Here is a 20,157-nt window from a genome sequence, read left to right as displayed (position 1 = left end):
GTAGGGTACATTGTAGTATTTAAGAGAATCTGCACATGAGGTCTCCTTGAGAAAACAAATCATTTGTACATCCTGAGAGAAATGAAGACCCCATAGGGGATGTGTGATTGGCCTAGAAGAAGGGTGGGGAGAAAACCTAACAAGCCAGAAAAACCACAGAGAGGAAGGACAGTTATGTAAATTGTTTTAAAAGGTGTGTCCTTGAATCTGAATGAAATCCAGGTCTTTGTGAAGTTTTGAGCAGACAAAAAACCTGATCTCACTGTCTTAGTGTGACCTACCTGACACCCACGTTGTGACTAAACCTTGGAGAACTGACAGAACCCCAGGTCCTGCTGAGAAGTCACTGCTGAAACCCCAGTGCGATGTGATGGTGGTCGCAGGCACGGTGGTGGGTGTGGAAGTGACAGGAAGAGTCATATGCTGTGAAATTCATGTAATTGCCTCAAAGATCAAAAGCATAAGGACCATGGGAGGAGTTTGTGGATAACCAAATGGAAGAAGAATCCCTATCAGAGCCCATTCCATCCTCAGGTTTGATACAGTGTGGCTGAATGAGAATTCAGAGTTCCTAAGAAAGAACACACACACACACACGCCTCCCTAGAGTGTCTTCTTAGAATAAAATACCATAGCATAGCTAGAGAGATGAACTAGAGACTTCGTGTGACATCAGTCACCTGTGCTATATCTGCCCCATCACACCATTTCTTAAATATTTATTTACTTGTGCAGTGTGCATGTGTGTGCTCGTGATGTGTGTAAACACACTTAAATACACTTGACATACAACATGTGCGAAGTGAGAGGCCAGCTTGCAAGAGTCAGTGTTCTCCTTCTATCCTGTGGACCGCAGAGGTCAAACAGGTCATCAGGCTTGGCAGCAGACACCTTCACCCTCTCATCAGTGTGTCAGCCAACCATCTGACCGTTTCTTGGCACTTACTAACTAGAGTCCCTTATCTGGATGAACCTTCATTTCTGCACTGAGGGTTTCAGTGACAGGTATATGAGTTTCCTCATATGTTTTGCCACTAGAATCAACGAGTGGCACATCTTCCCCTGATTGCCTAGTTGATTTCCTGCATAAATGCCTTGGGGCTACATTGATGAACCATCAAATAGTCACCATTTGAAGTTTCTGTACGTATCTTACCCCATGGCTATCAAAAAGGGCTATCCTCACCTGTTCTACCTTCCCATGAGAGAACCTAAATTCTTCACCCGTACCAACTATCAGGATTCTCAATTTTTTTTACCTGATATGTAAAAAGAGCTTGTAATTCGTCATTCAACCTTTCACTCAGTTGCTGGCCAGACTGAACTTCTTTTCCCATGGCTATTAGCAGTTTGTTTTCCTTCTTTTGTGATTCATGACATTTTCGATAGTAAAGCTACTTATCTTGATCAATAATACTTGTTTATAGATTGGTATTAATTCTGTTGTGCATTATTTTTTCAAGGTAATGTTGTCCTTGTCTATTTTTAAATATCTTCACACAAACAAATTTTTAAATAGTCTCAAAGAATATAGAAAAACATCAAGTGAGAACAATCTGGGAGTTTTTAGGGAATGTTCCTTGCAGTACATTCTCAGATAAAGGAAATTTGCTCCTTATTGCTGCCATAGTATCAGACATTTCTTCTTCTGTATGCCCAAAGAACTCCAGCCCCATAGGCTTCTCTGGTTTCTTTTGACATCTTAAGGATCATGTGAAGGATCACCAGGGCATGAACAATCACAAGGCCAGTTGTGTCATTTACCCAGATTCATTCCCTATAACAGTCCTGACTTCTAAATGCCAGAGCTCAAAACTCTCACTTACCTCTGGATAGTCTCTTTTGGAGGAATGAAAAGTGTATTGGTTGTGGGTCTGTTTCTAATAGTGACAAGTCATGGTTTCTTGCAAAATCTGGGTACTTCAGATTGCTTCAGAAATTGACTAAAATGTGAATGCTGCACTTTGTGAAATCTGATAAAAGACACTGAACCAATACAAAGAAGTCGACTTGCAATCATTGCCCAGCTTCCCCAGCAGAGAAGCTTGCCTAATAAAACAGCTGCCACATCCACATAAGGAGCTGTGTGCGACCCTGCTTTATGAGTGTCATGGAGACACCAAAGCTGTTTATTACAGCTTCTCCTCAGTGTCACTGTTTTCAGATGGCAGTCCTTAGCTCACATGCTTCCTGACACACTCTGGTGGCTTGAATAAGAACAGCCCCAGAGGCTCCTGTATCTGAACATTTAGCTACCCGGAATGGAACTATTAGAAAGGATTAGAAGAATTAGGAGGTGTGAGATTGGTAGGCCTTGTTCCAGCAGGTGTGGCCTTGTTCTAGTAGGCGTGGCTTTGTTGGGGGAAATAAGTCACAGCGGGTGGATTTTGAGGTTTCAAAAGCACAACATCAGATCAGGCCGAGGTTCTTGCTCAGCCTGTGGGTCAGGATGTAGCTCTCAGTTGCTGCTCCAGCACATGCTGCCATGTTTCCTGCCACGATGGTAATGAATGAAACCTCTAAAACTGTAAGCCAGCCTCCAATTAAATGCTTTCTTTTATAAGAGCTGCATTGGTCATAGTTTCTCCTGACACCAACAGAACAGTGACACACACACATACACACACACACACACACACACACACGCACACAGAATAATTTGAGTGGATCCCCCAATTCTAAAACTGCTTCACAACTCATGTGCCATTCACTAAGCCCGAGTTCACTGCTACAGCCATGCCAGGGCACATCGTTTATCCATAAGTAAATAAACACCACCTTTCAAATGGACAAAACATGTCCCAGAGATCCAATGACGTGAATAACTCCAAGATTACAAAAAAGAAAAAGGAATTCATCCACTTTGTGTTTGAACCAGTTATAAATGATACAATGCTGAGGAGAAGAAATGTTATGACAGTGGCAGTAACTTCCCTCTCAAATACGACTGTGTAGGTTAGAGAACTTCTACAGGACCTTCTCTTTAGTCTTTGAGGAGACTAAGGAAGAGAAACAATAAAATCAAAATGAAAATCTTTGCTGTGAAGAATGCAGGAAGAAAGCACATTTTGTCAGTGGCAAAATCCTTGTGCCTTTGTGAATACTACCTTCTTGTCCAGGGACACAGTAAGCACTCTTAAAATGTCAACTTTTTTCATTATCGTGAATATATTATGTCAAACAAAAACAGGATCTCTGGGTATAAGGAACAAAATAAGGAGTCCAATACGGGCTCTCTTCTGGCTGGTTCTTCTCTAGGACTCCCGAGGCCCCAGGGTGTTACCACTGCGTTAATCTACAGAGACTATCATCTGTCATTCAGGTGTGCCCCAAAGTAGGAGAGAGAAGTCTTGCAGGAGGCAGGGAGGGCCAGAGAGGCAGCAGAAACTCTGAAGCTTCCCCAGGAAAACAGAGGCCAATATCAAAACAATGCAAAAAGCAGTGTCATGTTTCTTGGCTTAGGAAGAAAGGGAATGTGTAAGCCCTCCCTTCTGTTTACTTCTGTTGAAATTTAAGAGAAAACCAAAGTCTGTGTTGTATAGAGAAAAGTGGGGAGGGTCTGGAAGGAGTTAGGAAAAGGGAAATATAATCAAAATATACTGCATGAAAAAAATTTAAATAATGGCAAGGAAGTTTCCTTATGTGGAAACAGAGAAAAGAACAGGAAAGCCAAGAACTTAAATGGGAACTTTAATTTGTCTAACAGTTTGAGAAGATCCACAGACAGAACACAGAGAGGTATGTGCACAGGGTGGAAGGTAAGCTAGAAAGCAGACCACACCTTGGGGGACTGACCACCCACCCACAGACCACCCCTGAAAGTAACTACTTTCTCCAAGAAGCCCCTTGTTCTCCAGAAGTGGTAGCACACTAGGGAGGCAGAGGCAGGAGCATCTCTGTGAGTTTGGGGCCAGTCTGGTCTAATAATGAGTTCCAGGACAACTAAAGCTGTATAGTGAGACCATCTCAATCAAAAAGCAAAAGGAGGAGGAGGAAGAGGAAGGAGGAGGGGAGGGGAAGAGGGAGCAGAAGCAGAAGAGGAGGGGGGGGGGGAGGAGGGGAGGAGGAAGAAGCAGCACCTTGCTTTGGGAAAAAACAGAGAACAGTTTATATCTCATGACTCCATGTTTTATGATACTGGATATCTATCTAACTTAGGAAAAAATGTCATAAAGTCTTTCACCAAAATGTGCAAGCTAACTAAACACCCTCAGCGGGGGTGGGGGTGGGGGTGGGAGGTGGGGGTGGGGAGAATGACTAAATGGCCTGTAGCATCAAATAGAAGCCTATAAAGCAAGGAACAACAGCTTTCAGAATGCAAACTATCCACAAGAACTCTGTTTTAATTGCCTGGTAACAAAGAGTCTGCACTCTCTGCAGCCACAGAGATTGGCTGCCTAGCTCACTTCGGTGTCTCCATCCTCTATATAGGACTCAGCAACAGCACCTGCCCCCAGGAGGTAACGAGTTGGTAAATGAGTGGTTGTGAGGTCACCAAACAATGGAGGAGTGGGAGGAGTGTATTCTCTGGGCAGGGGTAGGGCAAAGGAAACGCGTGTGACATATGTAGACCATTTCTTTCCATTGTTTCTGAAAGATCAATCACCTCCATGAAAGTGGAGTATCAACCAATAGCGGCTGTACCTATCTGGGTGTGGTCAGCTTGCAAACCTGAAACTCTTCATCCCCACCAGTTAAACAGTCTACTCGAGGTTGCCAGTGAATGTCTGAGATGGCCTCAGGTCTTGGAGCTTTGCCCATCTGTTCCTTTGCCTAGTCCCTTCCCTGGGAATTCATGGGCACATGAAGAGAAAGAAAAAGTTCTTCTTTGCACCTTCCCCCAAGGAGACTGCTTCTGATTTTATGATTCACCACTAAACTTCTTGTAAAACAAAAAAGGCTATTTTCCTGAGAAACACAGGGTATGAGCTAGTAGTGGGTAAAAACAGAGTGCTATGAAAATTATTTAAATAAGTGCACAAAGAATTGAGAGGTAAAACAATCTACTAAGGACAGTGGGTGTCCGTAGGTCAGTAAGGAGAGGTCTGAGCATTTTCCTAATTGTTTGGACACAAATTTCCAGATTTCTACCTCATTTCTAATCGCCACTCCACAAACATACGCAAACACGCTAATCTATGTTTCTTATAAATATGGGTTCTATTGAGGTGCATTCTGATGTAGCTACCAGTAGAGGTCTATAAGGCCAGCGACGGGCAAAGTGGTCCTTAATGGAGTGGTGACTTTGAGCTAACTGTGCCATGGAGTGATGCACTTGAATGGAAAGTACAGGCCAAGAGGAGCTTGCACACATACTACTGAGGAGCTAGCATGCTTTAGGGTTTCCTATTAGGAGTTGAGTTTTAAAAAGTTTCCATATGGCATCAGGCCAGAGGACCAGACGGTCTAGGTTTACATTACTGTAACTGTCTTTACTAGAATATTTAGTGAGAGCTGACAAAGTATCCTGTTGTGTCTCTGCTACACCGCAGGGTGTGGAGAGTTGGAGCTGCTCATCAAGCCTGGAGTCCTTGTGGGGTTATTTAATAAGAAAGTCATAGGAGAAACATGATTATCCCTTTATGAAATGCTTTCTCTCTTGGGCCAATATTGAGAAGATGAACTTTTACCTTCTGTCTCTATTAAGGAAGATAAGTATATTTATAGCACAAGTTGTCCTTTTAGGGGTCTATTTTAGCGGATGTAACGCTTGAAATGAATGCCTTCCAGTGCCCTCCATATTAGAGAAGTCATCTGTAAACAATTTGAAATATATTCCCTGTATTTCTACTCATTGCCTTCTTGTCTCTGGCACCAAGAAGATATCCAGGGGTCTCCTTCCATCGACAACTTCAGCTAGGTGAGAATTCCCACACCAAGCCTTCTCTCTTCCAAGCAAATTAATCTGATTCTTCTACTAGTTTTTCTGTAATCAAGAACTTAGAGCCCTGTAGCCTCTGTGACTCTAAAGATACAGTACAGAGAATTAATTACAACAAACATACACTGAGATCTTACTCTATGTCAGTTACAATTGCGATGACTTTTCACAAATTAATAATTTTATTAATAATTAAAATTAATAAGGTCAATTTTTGTGGAAACTCTATAGTGGGCTTATTATTACCCTCATCTTGAATTTGAGAAAATGAAGCCAAGAGGTTAAACAGCTTGCTTATAGCCATCGCATTTACAAGTAGAGCAACTGGGTCTGGGTTCTAAACAGGAAACTCTTAACTTTAATTTGGTTCTTCCCCTCAGTGTCACAAAAATCAGACTGCTGTGTGGCAGGTTCTTCAAATTGAGACTTTCCATCTAGGAGGGAAGAGGAGGCTCCCGAGACTCAATGGGTGAACAAAGGGTCATGTGTTTGGAAAAGGGAAAACTCAGATGATTCTCGAAGGCCCCCTCAGGTTTACAGCACCAGTCAACAACTGCTCTGAGAGAAGGTCTGAATAGCTGAGCTGCAACCAAATCGTATCCCTGTCCTGTGAACTGTCGAACTGTCTACAAGACGTAGACGCGCAGACAGCCCCAGACACAGCTCGGGGGTCATCCACATGGGTTTGCATGAGAGGTTTCTGGTGATGAGACTGCCTTTTTTTTTTTTTTTTTAAAAAAAAAAAAGCATCCCTGTTCCTGTAAGTAACACTTCGCCCAGACTCCTTATAGTGACTCCAATAAAAACTCATCAGTCCATTAGACTGGACTTTGTTGCAATCATTACTTTGGTCTGTTGTGGGCCGAATAGAGGTGCGCTGTGTATGTGTGTTTTGTCTCCCCAGGAAAGGTCTGTCACATGCTATTGCTGATAGTTTAGAGCTGAAAATCTAAGCCAGTGCAATGTAAGTTTAATCAAATACTAAAACCCAGAAGATAATGTGTCCTCCCTAAAGAAAGTGTCATGGTCAAATGTGTTTAAGAAATACAGGGGACGGTGGTGGCGCATGCCTTTAATCCCAGCACTCGGGAGGCAGAGCCAGGTGGATCTCTGTGAGTTCGAGGCCAGCCTGGTCTACAGAGTGAGTTCCAGGACAGGCTCCAAAGCTACACAGAGAAACCCTGTCTCAAAAAAAAAAAAAGAAAGAAAAAAAAAAGAAATACCAAGTGTATCAATGGTCTTCCCACTGCAGGCTTACTAGTCCTTAATGTATTCATGTACACTGTGGCTCTCCAAAATCCAGATCTAAAATGGATTGTTGGAGTTCTTTGCTAATAACACAGAATGTTCTAGAATATTGAATGGACACATGAGGGATCAGGATGGCCAAGTTGGGGGAGGGACGGAGAGGAAGAGCAATGAAAGAGATATTGTGATAGAGGGGGCCATTGTGAGGCTAGGGAGAAACTCGGGGCCAGGGAAACTCCCAGAATTCCACAAGGGTGACTCCAGCTAAGACTCCTAGCAATAATGGAGAGGGTGCCTAAACTGGCCTTCTCCTATAATCAGATTGGTGACTACCCTAATTGTCATCATAGAACCTGCATCCAGTAACTGATGGAAGCAGATGCAGAGATCCACAGCTACGCCCTGGGCCGAGCTCTGGGAGTCAAGCTGAAGAGAGGAAGGAGGGATTGTATGAGCAAAGGGGGCAAAGATCATAATGGGGAAACCCACAGAGACAGCTGACCCGAGCTCATGGGAGCTCACAGACTCTAGACCGTCTGCTAGGGAGCCTGATTAGGACCGACCTAAGCCCTCTGCACGTGGGTGACAGTTATGATCTTGGTCTGTTTGTGGGACCAAGATCTATCCCTGGCACGTGAGCTGGCTTTGTGGGACCTATCCCCTATGGTGGGATGCCTCACTCAGCCTTGTTGCAGGGGGGAAGGAGCTTGGTCCTGCCTCACAGTGGCATGCCATGCTTTGTTGACTCCATGGGAGGCCTCACCCTTTCTGAGGAGTGGTTGGGGGTGTAGAAAGGAGGTGGGGGGAGAGAACAGGATGTTAGGATGGAGGGAGAATTGTGGTTGGTATGTAAAATAAATTTAAAAATTAATAAAAAAATAACGATAAAAGAAAATATTGCCTTAAAGGACAATTCAGTTTCCTTCATGTTCTTTGTCATTTACTCCTTTTGATTTCACCTTTTACATCCAGAAACTTTGTCAGAACACAAAGGCGCAATAAAAGACACAAGCATACAAAAGCAGCGTGACCTCAGCACCCTCCCCTTCATGGGCCAATCGTTTTGCTTGTTGGGAGTGTGGGTGCCACAGAGATCCTGGACTTGGAAGCCTGAGAGCCAAAGTTCAAACCCACCTCCACCGTACATTCCTGTGTGATCCTGAGTGAGTTACTCACCCTCTCAGCCCCTGTCTCCTCATCCACATAGTATAAGAACGCCCTCCACCCCCCACCCCTGAGTTTCATGAACATCAAATCAAGAACCTGATGTGTCTGGCTTACATGTGTGGTGCCGTGAGAGCAAGAATCTGTTTTCCTCCTTAACTCATTACTTTGAGTGACTATCATTTAACTATGGGCTTTATCAAGGTGTTAATATGGCTTTAAGATGTATACTGGGGTAGGGAGTTTCTATGGTAACTGTGAAGGTCTTAGGGGAAAGAAATCAATACACACTAACAACAGCCTTCCACCAACCAATCATCACATTGAGCTCTGTATCCTCCTTGGCAGGATGGGTAAAATAAGGCCCCCAAGGAATTGACATTTGGATAATGCATCAAAGAATCCAGCCAGAGCATGCACACACACACACACACACACACACACACACACACACACACACACACAGTGCTCTCCATCTAGTTCTGCTAATTTATTACTTGTGGCTTGTTTATTAGACTGCAAACAGCCTCTTCATTTATTATTATTTAATCCATTAACTCTGACTTGGCCCCAAGGGGCAACTTCTCAAGAACATGTGACTCCCTAATACAAAGGCTAAGTAGGTGCACTGGAGCATTTCACAGAAGCATCCTTTACAGGAGCAGCTTGTCCCTCAGGAAACACTTCTTTCTCTCTACTTGCTCTGTTTTCTCTTGGGTATTCATCTACCCCCAACTACCACCACCAATTTAGAAAATCAGGTTTTAAGTTTTACATACACCTCATTGTCTAAAGTAATTTTAGATGTCCAAAATGGATTAACAGGGCTGAAGGTGTGTCTTAGTATTAGAGCACTTGTCTGGCAACGGCAACACTCTGGATTTCAGACATAGTACCAGACCACTGTTATTGATATTTCATTAATCTGAATCTCGTGTCATTTGGTCATGATGACAGCTAATCTTCACTGTCAGTTTGATCAGATTCATAATCACCTAGAAGACAAACACCTGGATGTGTTCTCAAAGGTATGTCAGCAAGTCATAGGCTCTGGGGGAGAACCTACTACTATTATTCAGCTAAACTGACATAATATTGAACCAGCTCCTAATGACTTACCATGATTATACCCATAGATCATCAGTTCATCTCTCAACTCTCATCGGAGAAGCCTCTGTTGGTAGTAGGCAGTGATTTGCAGAGACTGAAGTGCAGAGAATGAGAGACTAGAATTCTCAGCCCTCAATGAGGCATCTGTATCACACCCCTCCTCCCAAGGCTGGGGAGTGGGAAGAATGCAAGAGCCAAAGGCCATGACTGACTAAAGCAGAACAGTGTTCTCCAGACACAGCAGTGCAGTTAGGCATGGGAGGTCGACAGAGGTGCCAGCAGGCACGTGAACTCCAGCAGCACAAGCCAGACAAAACAACAGCATAGAAAGAGGCGGTAGATGAGAAGCCCCACCTTAGTTGAGGATCTGTTGGTACACGATTGCTGGTGGAAGAGGGGGAGTCTGTTTTTTAAGGGTGTGGCCCTGGCACGTCAACTCAAGTTGAGTGGCGAGGGTAGGAAAATCAAACTAGATCTAGGAGAAACTGGAAGAAGGGTGAATACAACCATGACTATGCCGTTGCCCAAGTCACACGGGAACAAAGCACTCACCTCAAACAGACGCAGGACCTTGGCTAGGGCGCCAACTTCCTCTTTGAGCGAGAAGAGAAGTGACACGGCCCCGTTGGGGTTGGAATTGTCTTCAATGTAACTTGTTTCCTGCAGAATTAGATCCTTGGGTTAAAACGTTTCTCACAGCTTGGCAACCAGTCCCTTGAAACCCCCAAAGAAGAGGCAAGCATCAATGTTTTCTTCCCCTTACGCTCTGCAACACAATGAGCTACATGTATTCTACACAGAAGGCAGGGTGGTCAGACATAAGTAAGTCGAGAACAATGAAATAATGAACGTCACCCCTGGGTTGACTTGAGAAGCTCAAATTACTCATTGATGTCACTGGTCGCTGGCAAAAATTGGTAAGTTTCAATGAGCACCCACCGAGTACCAGATCCTATCCCATATCTTTGAGATATATAAATCTGAATTAAGGTAAGTACACCCATCTCTTCAGTGCCCAAATTCTGACCAGCAGACACATCATATGCAAGAATCAAGGAGATTCTTAGAGGCAGATGAAGTGGTACAAAAAACAAAACAAAACAAAAAAACCTCCTTAAAAAGATGCTGGGAAACACAATGTGAGCAAATGTTGAAATGGGACAGTCATAGGCTGTGGGTCCAAAGGCCTGGGTGTCGTCCTTTCTCATACATTCACCACCAGAACCATTTGAGTAGATGAGTTTGCCTCATTTCCTCACCTACAAAATAATAGGAAGAGTAATCCCTGGCCAGATAATATCCAAATGTTGAAAAAAGGAAATGTAAGTTTAGATAGAATATTGGCACTATATGTAAAATGATGAAAATATTATTATCAGACAATGGGTGCCTTCAAGGAGGGAACAAAAGAAACTGGAATAAAAGTGGCTATTTCAGAGTTTGCTAACACATTTTGTTGTTTTAATGTGATTCACAGCTTTCTGTGTGCACCCCCAATACACAGCATGTCCCTAAAATGGAGAAGAAAATGTGAGGAACAATCACTCTCCTGTAAGGAAGTTAATTAAGTTAATGGTGTGGATATTCTATCATCTCAGGGACTGGAGGCAATGGTGGACAGATTCCTGTCGGGGACTCGGGATAATAAGATCGAGAGCACAGAAGAACTGAGGACAAAATCTGCAACTTTAGAAAATTCAGATTTTCTCCAGAATCTTATATGAAGCTGGAAGTACCAAATTTATCAGCAAGTTGGATTATAGGCCCCTTCAAGTAAATTAGAGGATTATCCTTTTATGTCCCTATTGGCTGGAGGGATGGCTCAGTGGTTAAGAACGCTTGTTGCTCTTACAAAGGACCAGAGTTCAATTCCTAGTATCTATATGGTGGCTTGCAACTATCTTCTAACTCCAGTTCCAGGGGATCTAAAGCCTCCTTTGACCTCTGTGAGCTCCTGCATGCACACGGCACACATACATACACATTAAATAAATAAATAATAAATATTTTTAAAGGAAAAAAACTATATTATTTTAAAGATATTTTAATGTTCCATGTCCAGTACTTGATTTGTACAATCTCACTTAACTTGGAAAACAATCGAGGAAGTAGGTTTGATTGTGCACCAAGCCCCTCCTCTCACTGATGGTGAGATTCAGCCTTAGGGAGGCTAAGTAACTTGAGCTGTGGAGATAGCTCAGACATGTGATTTTAATCCCATGGACTGTGGAGATGGAGGCAGGTGGATCCCTGAGCTCCCTGGCCTTCCTGGCTAGCTGTATGGTGAGTTCCAGCCCAGTGCGACACCTGTCTGTTCAACAAGGAAGAAAGTGCCGAAGAAATGACTCTCAAAGTTGTCCTCCGGCTCACATACACTTGTGCCACTGCATACACGTGAACTCGTCTCTCTGTGTGCCTTTGTGTCTCTGTCTGTCTGTCTGTCTTTCTCTCTTTCCTCCCTCTCTCTCATACACACACACACACACACACACACACACACACACACACACACACACACACACTGCTAAGCAACTGGCCCTTAATTCCGCAATCAGCAATGGAGCTAATGTATGAACTGTCCCATTAGACCGCACACAATGACCATGACCCACGACCTGTTTCAGTTCTGCTTCTGTCTCTCTTCTAAAGCCTGCCAGACATGCAGATGAACCTGACTTGAGCCTCCCCTCTCCAGCCACCACCACCACCACCATCACCACCACCACCACCACCACCACCACCACCACCACCACCATCCCCACCACACCCAGAGAATACTGAGCCTCAGTCCTTTCTGGGTTCCTTGAAACAACAAAGGGCTTCCCTATTTTGAGTTCACTTTTCTCTTGACCTCCAAGAAAAGTGAGGCATTCCTGATACATGTCAACACATGCCACCTTAGAGTTGAAGACGCCTGTGATAGAAACCCAGATGTCCACCTCCACCATCCTTCTCCTTGTGTGTGTCCAGCAATCACTAAATCCATTGTCATCTTCTCCAGAAATGATTCTTAAGAGACAGGTCATTTTCTGTCCTTCCCACTGCCATCACACGAATCTTGCTCTGAGTGCTCCACAATGCTCCTGTCCTAACAGGGGTTTTCCCATGTCCTTCATTATCAAAATCATTATTAATGAATTTGAACCATGGACAATTTCAAAACCACTGATAGTAAATATGTACTGCTATTGTTCTTAAGTCATAACTTTTCCTGCAACTGTCTACAAATTCACATTTATGACATAACATGGCCCTACTCTGCTGTTATTGGTAACTCGTCTGTCCCAAATGGCAGGAACAAAAACATGTCCTTTTATGCTCAATACATGTTGTCATTGGCAGCAGCAAGCACTCTTTGCAAGGTTTACCTGGAACAGGACATTTGGTCCTCACAAGAGCTGTGAGGGCGGGGGTGCTGCTGTTTTGAAAATGAATACACAGAGTTAGATAGGTCAAGTGGCTTGTCCTAGGCAACCCAACTAATGCATAGCAAAGCCTGGGCTTGCAACCAGGTTCATGGACCTCAACACTGTTACTGTGCTTCCTAGTGACAGGCTAGGCTGACACAATTACTCCTTGTTTTTAAAGCTTGAAAGGAAGATCAGAGAAGTTTGTGATGGTGTGGATCTGAATTCCAGGTTCATCAAGCCAATCCTGGGCCTGTAAGCAAATCTCTTTCATAGTGCATTTTTATTGACTCAGGAACTATGCCTTATCTGATTCTAACAGACATGGGGATTGGCTTAGAAGCAAAAGTAGCTCCAAAGCTGTCTAGGAAGAGACTGTGCAAGAAAAAGAACCAGGAACCAAAGAGTGGGGAACTTTGATCACTGAGCAATGCATTCAGCAACAAACACAGACTGTTCTTGTTAGCTAAGTGGTGAACACAAACACTTTCTGTTATCTCTGGAAATAATTACATTTCACATTTATAAGCAATATGCTCTGTCAAGGATCTTGTAAGGCCAATGCTGGTGACCTGGGGCTTACAGAAGACATGTGCATTTGCATGTGTGATTACAACCTCTTGTGTACATCAACACTGAAGAACTATTAAAAACAAGATGCGAAGGTCCTGAGGCACACGACTCTATGAGGCAGGGTGTGGACATACTATGTCTGCATGTTTCAGCATTGTCCCACATGAGGAAATGTTACAGTGAAGTAGTGTGCTCAGTTGTGGGAAGCAGATTAGATGGAACATTGGCTGCTCTGTCCCTGCTGGTGACTCTGAGCTCCTCACTGACCCCACTACTCTGCTTAAGTTCTTCACAGCTCTTGTCTCTATATGAAACTATACTGTGCTTTCATTCTGTTAACTCATGTATCACTTATCTCCTGAACTAAAGTAGTTTTACCAGAGGAAAAACACTGCTGTGACTAGCACACAGTAGGTGCTTCTTGACCTGTTGGGTGAATGAGAGGGCTAAACTACTATTTCCCATGGGCTGGTTACACTTGCCATATGGGTAAAGCTTTGACATATCCTTTGCCCTCAGCAAATGGAGGCTCCTTCCTGCAGTCTTTCTTTTATTAGAATTATGTCAAATACATGCTGTTTATCTAGGCTGGAAGATAAGGAGATGCAAACAGGACTGGCAAGGTGGCTCAGCAGATAGAGGCACTTGCTGTCAAGCCTGGCAACTTGAGTTCAATACTAAGGACCACTATGAAAGGGGAGAACTGGCCCTCCAAGTTGTCCTATGACCTCTACACACACCATGGCACACACTGTACCTCCTCACACACATAAATAAACAAACATAATAAAAAATTAAAAACTCATAAATGTGTCTGTGCTGCAGAGTGACAGAGCTAGAGACACCATAAATACTAATCCATTCCAGCATCCCACCTCAATGTTATAGACACTAAACGACCTTTTCTCCCCCACCAAATGCCTACATAGTTTACCTCCCCAAAGAGGACAGCACTGTGTCTTGACTGTGTGCATAGAGGATTTCCCACAAGCAAGCGACACCAGGCACAACATCTGCCCTTGTTGTCTATTCTTCCCTGCTCTTCAGGACACATTCTGTTAAACAATCAGCTTTGGCCAAATACACATTGACAGTGTCAAGTGGTCTTGAAACTTTAGTAAGATATCTATAGGCATTGTTTAACTTTCAGCTTAACTCTAGACTCTGAGGGTCTTTTTATTCTTATTTTTCTAAAGAAAATGTTCTGCTTCTTATGCTGAGGTTGTACCAGGACATGTTTGGATCCTTTTCTGGTGTCACTGTTATTGGTAGGGACAATCTATACATTCACAGTCACCTAAGAATTTTACAAATAAAGCTATAAGATCCTCCTGCTAGGTACCACCCCCAGATCACTGGCTTAAGCTCCCCAGATGACCAAGAGTCTGTGCTGGCAATGCAGGAGCCTAGACTAGAGTAGAGACAGGATCTATACAAACCAGCCTGCCTGCCCCTCATACCAACCTTCTTCCACACTACATCTCTGACTTCAAGCACCTCTCAACCCCCTCAGTCCTCTCAGAGGAAGAGCTCCCAAAATGTCTCTCCTGGTCTAGCTGACCACTAGAGAATTCTTCAGTGTTTCTAGTTATTCTGTCTTTGGTATCCACTCTCTCCTACTGTCCTAAACTACTCAGCTCTCTAGAAATAGTCCCCTAGGATTGTATGCAGCAGCTACCTGTGAATACATTACCTCCAAGGCCTGAATCTCTGGATTCAAATCATGATTCCCAACCTGGGGCAAATACATAAATCACAGTAAAGCACGTGTTCTCCAAGAGCTCCCTGGAGAGGACAACAAAGGTTTGAGAGAACAGACGCCTTCCACCTCCAGCTTAATCCCCAAGACATGCTTAGACTCAGAGCTAACTCCTATTTGTTTTCCTCTTGGCTTATTTTCTCCCTTGTCACATCTGAGTAAGTCCCAAATTCTCTTCATGCTACATCGTCTTGCATTCTTGTCATTTCCAAAACCATAAGAAAGGACTGTGTGGATATCACTGAAGAGACGTGGTAGGACTGACAGCCCAGATGACTGAGGACCAGCCTTTTCCTTTCAGAAGGTAAAGCAGGCAACAGAGGAAGCCAATGAGTTATCTGACTACACACAGATGTGGTAGCGGCTCTGACAGTCAGATCTCCAACCTCTCTGCATCCTCAAAGGATACACTTTGTTAAGGACAGTCTTTTGAGTTGACTTCCTCATCTTTAAATAAATTCATATTTCTTAGTGGCCTTAGGAAGTACCAGTACTTCCCAGAGTGCTTTTCCATCTGGGGAACCAAGTCTCTCCTAGCTGTGGAGGCTCACCTGTCCAAAGTCTGAGAGTTTTCTGCTCAGGACTGGGTTCTCCACAACTGCAGCTGACATGCTGGCTCCCAATGAGTGAGGTCCCCCGCTCTTGGCAGCAGATTCTAAAAGGTTTGCTCTCGGGATGTGAGGCTGACGGTTTTAACCTGGCTCCTGGGAAACAGGAGAGGAGAGGTTTCAGAAGGTGTCTTGCAGTCTGCAAGGTCACTCTTCCAGTGGGCGTTGCCCTGACGTAGCCGTGTATGGGCAAGAGTAATCTGTGTCCAACCCCAGGTCACTAGTCCTGGACTGGCCCCAGCGGAGGAGTGGGAGGTACGGCAGCCACAGCAGGACTCATCTGGCAGGCTGTCCTGGGTAAGATTGGAAGGCAAAGAGTCCAGACCACCTGTATCCTGGGACTCAGACAGGTTTGGCATTGCTGAAACATTGGGGTGCCTGGAGTCTGGATTCTCTGCAACTGGAGGGAAGCAGGAACAGCCTGCTGATAATAGTTAAGGATGACCATGCCCTGCCAGCACAGAAATAGAGCCAGGATCCTGATTTAAATGCTCCCCATGCTCAACTCACCTTTTATGAACCACCAAACACACACTGTCCTTGGCATTGTTTTCTTTAGAAAAACCACAGCAGAAGACACTGTAGTGCTGAGGACAACAGCTAAAGATCAAAGGTGGGAGCCCTGGGGCTGGAATCCAGCCAATTTTAGCTACCTACACAGTGGCCGGGGACTCTGTGGAGAGGACAGAAGGGCCGCCTTGCTAAGATGTTTCAAGCACATCAATAATGAGAATGAGGTGATGCATCAAACGTTCAGTCAGTACCATTCTTGCCACATATTCAAACACTGGATAAGTGGAAGACAGTGTTTGAAAGTCTGTCTCCAAAAGGTGACAACAGCATTTGTTCTGTGCTCCTGATGGTGTTGTAGGCACTGGGACCACAGAGGGAACACGTGACCTCCCTGCCAGCAGTGCTCCATTCTAAGAAGTCTGGTAAAAATAATCAAGTTCAGGCAGGACTCAGCATCCTGGGACAGGAAAATAGCAAGATGAGCTAGGAGTGAGCTGGTGGGTACTGGGGAGTCGTCATGACAGAACGCCTTCATTTTCAGAGGAAGAAACAGAGGTGAGATATTCATTGGTAGCAGGAAACACAAAATATAAAAACACGGGAGGATCCGTTTCTGAAAGATGTGAGAAGTCAGGGCCATCAAGGACTCCAAGCATGCTTAATATTTACCCAGGCTAAGTTAATGGGCTGTGAGGAAACGGGCCAATAACAGAAGGTGCTAGAAGCCCACCCTATCCCCTCCCACAATTCTTTGACCTAATAACCAAGTATCTGCCAAAAAAGAAAAACAACATTTCAAGTTTGAGATTCAAAACAAGTGGATTAATTCCTCATCAGAAAAACAGCTGCTTCCAGTCATGCCTTGGTTTCTTTGTCTTTAAAATGTGGGTCTAGGGCTATTATTTAGGATTCTTTGAATCTCCATAATGCGACACTTTCTCCTGAATTCCAAGAACATCAATATTGTAAGAATAATTTCTGTCTCAAAGGACTCCTTGGGTGTCTCATTAATCTCCCCTCTAATAAGTTTCAAGCTCATGATCTTGACTTTCTTCTTCTCTGTCTGACTTCAGTATCCCTCTAGAGTAGTGGTTCTCAACCTGTGGGTCGCAACCCCTCAGAAACCGCCCCCCCCCAAAATATTTACATTACAATTCTTACAGTAGCAAAGTTACAGTTATAAAGTAGCAACAAAAATTATTTTATGGTTTGGAGTCACCACAATATGGGGAACTGTATTAAAGAGTCGCAGCATCAGGAAGGTTGAGAGCCACTGCTCTAGAGGTTGTAGATGTGAAATAGGGTCCTCCATTTAGGACTGTCTTAGAAATGCCACTTTGTCCCTTATCAATGTTGGTGTGCCACAGAGGGCAGTGCCATCAGAAGAACCTGCAATATGAAGGTCTGGTAATGAATGAAGGGCACAGTTGCAGCAGCCTGATCTGCATGCATGTGCTGTGTGCTCAACACCAAGCCAGGCTTTTTGTATGTATGCAGCATTTCATTTCTTCCTCTCATCAATCCTGTCCTCTGAACAGACAAAGCAATGGCTGCCCAGGAAATGTCAATCCACAGCTGGAATTCAAACAAGGCTTGATTCAAGCCCAAAGCCTTGGCTTAAATCTTCTTTCTCTCCTTTTTGAAATAATCATGTGGTTTTGAAAAGAACATGGCAATGACCCTTCTCTTTTCTTTGCACACCAGTTAAAAATAGAATTCTAAATCCATTTCACATTTTTTAAAATTGCCCCAAGTCTAGGTTAAAAAAAAAAACAGAAAACAAAACAAACAAACAAACAAAAAACAGTATACTTTACTGTTTGCTGTCTCAGAGAAAAGAATACTAACCATTTCTTAATTTAAAAACAACAACAAAAACCCAACTCTGTGAGCAGGGATGACTTAGTAATGTAGTTGCCTAACATCCCAAAAGTTTTGGGTTCGATCCCCAACACTTCAGAAAACTGGGTGTGGTGGTGCATGCCTGTAATCTCAGCATGGGGAAGAACAGGAGGGAAATCAGAAATTCAATAATCCTTGACTACAGTAGCAAGTTCAAGCCTAGCCTGAGCGGTGTGAAAACATGTCTCCAAAAACAAACAAACAAAAATTTTGCTTGAGCAAAAAGATGGATCACATTTATCTATGGACCAGCACACACCTGCCGTCGTGGGAGATTGCTGATGAAGTAAAGTTTGTAGATGACTGGGTGGAATAAGTAGTGTAGCTAACAGGGGCAGTGGTGGGTGCTAAGAAAAGGCAGAGGAAAGTGCAGATCCAGATGTTTTCATGTGGATAGTCTGTAGACCACTGGGCCATTTTAAAGGCTATGCAGAAGGGAGAGCGATATAGAAGATGAGCACCCCACTCCGGACTTGGCAATCTTAACGCTGACTCCACTGATTTAAAAGTTCAAGATTGCCCAACCTTTGCTAGTTTATCAACTTCTTTCTATTTAACTTCATGGGTACGAGGCTGTTAATCATAATCCACGAATTCCTGGCACACAATCAAAGCCTGTGAGCCACTTTTGTTACCTGATTTGCTCATTCTCTTTCATCTTGAGAAACCAAGATAAAAGAACATCCTGGGAACCCTCTATGTCTGATGTTAGGTGTGCACCTGTGTGCACAGGAGTGTGTCTTCCATGATATGTGGTGTTGCTCTAAAGGCTTATTACGGCATATAGAAGTACTGTAGAGTTCAGATTCTGCGCTGAAGGTTTAGTCATGCCCTGGGATGTGAACTTAGTTTGCTGATGACCTGTTCTGGTGTAAAATATCTTCTGTGTGTAACCACCGTTGTTGCCGTTTGATGTAGGTTTCTGATGTTGTAACCTTCATTGATTTTGCAAAATCCTTCCGACTAAAGAGTGAAGTTCATGTGTTTTCATCTTAAAGTGTTGAATTGGAGAAATGACTTTTAGAATTTACTAAAAAAGTATGTGATCTATTCTATTTGGTCTGTTAATTCATCTAAACATTAATAAAATAATGTGGGATTATAGTCATAGATTTTTCAGATGTTAAATTGTTTTCATTCTAGGGTAACCTTTATTTAACGTTTCATTATTTTAATGCACTATTACATATGGTTAGTTCGTATATTTTAATTTTCTTATGTTTATTCATGTGTTTATTTGTGTGTGTGTGTATTCAGGTGTGTACATGTGTAGAGGCCAGTGGACAATTGCAGAGTCTATTTTTCCATCCCACCGTGGGGGATACAGACATGGTGAGCTCCATCTGTACCCACACAATCTCAGGCCATCTGGATGGATGGCAAGAGCCTTTACCCACTGCACCATCTCACTGGCCCATCAGGTCATGTTTCCGGTAGGATTTTCTGCCCGTGTTTACAGGAAAAGTAGAACTTTCACCTCCTCACTGGTTTGCCATCTCATTTTGGAACAGCAGTTATAAAAGCGCTATGTAGGACCTTGCATGACTTTCTCTGTTTTTGTAATTTTGGTAACTGTCTTCAAAAGACGTAAGTTATTTGTTTCTTAAGAATTTGGTCAGCCTTCTTATATACACAGGGCCTGAGATAAGGAGGTAGGGGGAGGCGTTCAGGGATGAGTTTAAGGTTACATTTCAGTTTCTTTAACTGTTACTCTTATTCCTATAATCTATTACAACTCTTTTTATATTTTTCCCAGAAATTAATGCAGTCTCTTAAGGGTTCCATGAAATGAATATATTACAGTTCATAACATTATTTGCCTATCTATCTAGATTTATTTCCCTCATTTTTCTGTATGTCATTATTACTGTTTTGTTGGGGTTGGGGTGCATGTGCACATGTATATGCGTACGTGTGTAGAGGATGGCCTCTGGTGTCTTCCTTCTCAGATGGCATCCACCTAGCTCTCTCATCATCCTGATACTCTGACTA

At 43.4% G+C, this 20,157-nt stretch overlaps 1 protein-coding gene across 4 annotated transcripts in view; it reads right to left on the bottom strand.

Annotated features, from left to right (window-relative positions):
* The window catches only part of Pah (phenylalanine hydroxylase), an 82,037-nt gene that overhangs the window by 42,061 nt on the left and 19,819 nt on the right, over positions 1–20,157 (bottom strand). For all 4 annotated transcript variants that reach the window (XM_036170130.1, XM_036170133.1, XM_036170131.1 and 1 more), the window contains 2 exons: positions 15,694–15,846; positions 9,956–10,063 (listed from right to left, as the gene is read on the bottom strand). In XM_036170130.1, coding sequence (XP_036026023.1) covers positions 9,956–10,063; positions 15,694–15,753 — 168 coding nt within the window. In that variant the 5' untranslated portion in view covers positions 15,754–15,846. The remainder of the gene's footprint in view (positions 1–9,955; positions 10,064–15,693; positions 15,847–20,157) is intronic.

Source organism: Onychomys torridus, chromosome 20, assembly GCF_903995425.1.
Source record: "Onychomys torridus chromosome 20, mOncTor1.1, whole genome shotgun sequence".
In the NCBI taxonomy this organism is placed as follows: Eukaryota; Metazoa; Chordata; class Mammalia; order Rodentia; family Cricetidae; genus Onychomys; species Onychomys torridus.
The sequence above is the reverse complement of the archived record's forward strand: the minus strand, read 5'-3'. Positions and strand labels throughout refer to the sequence as shown.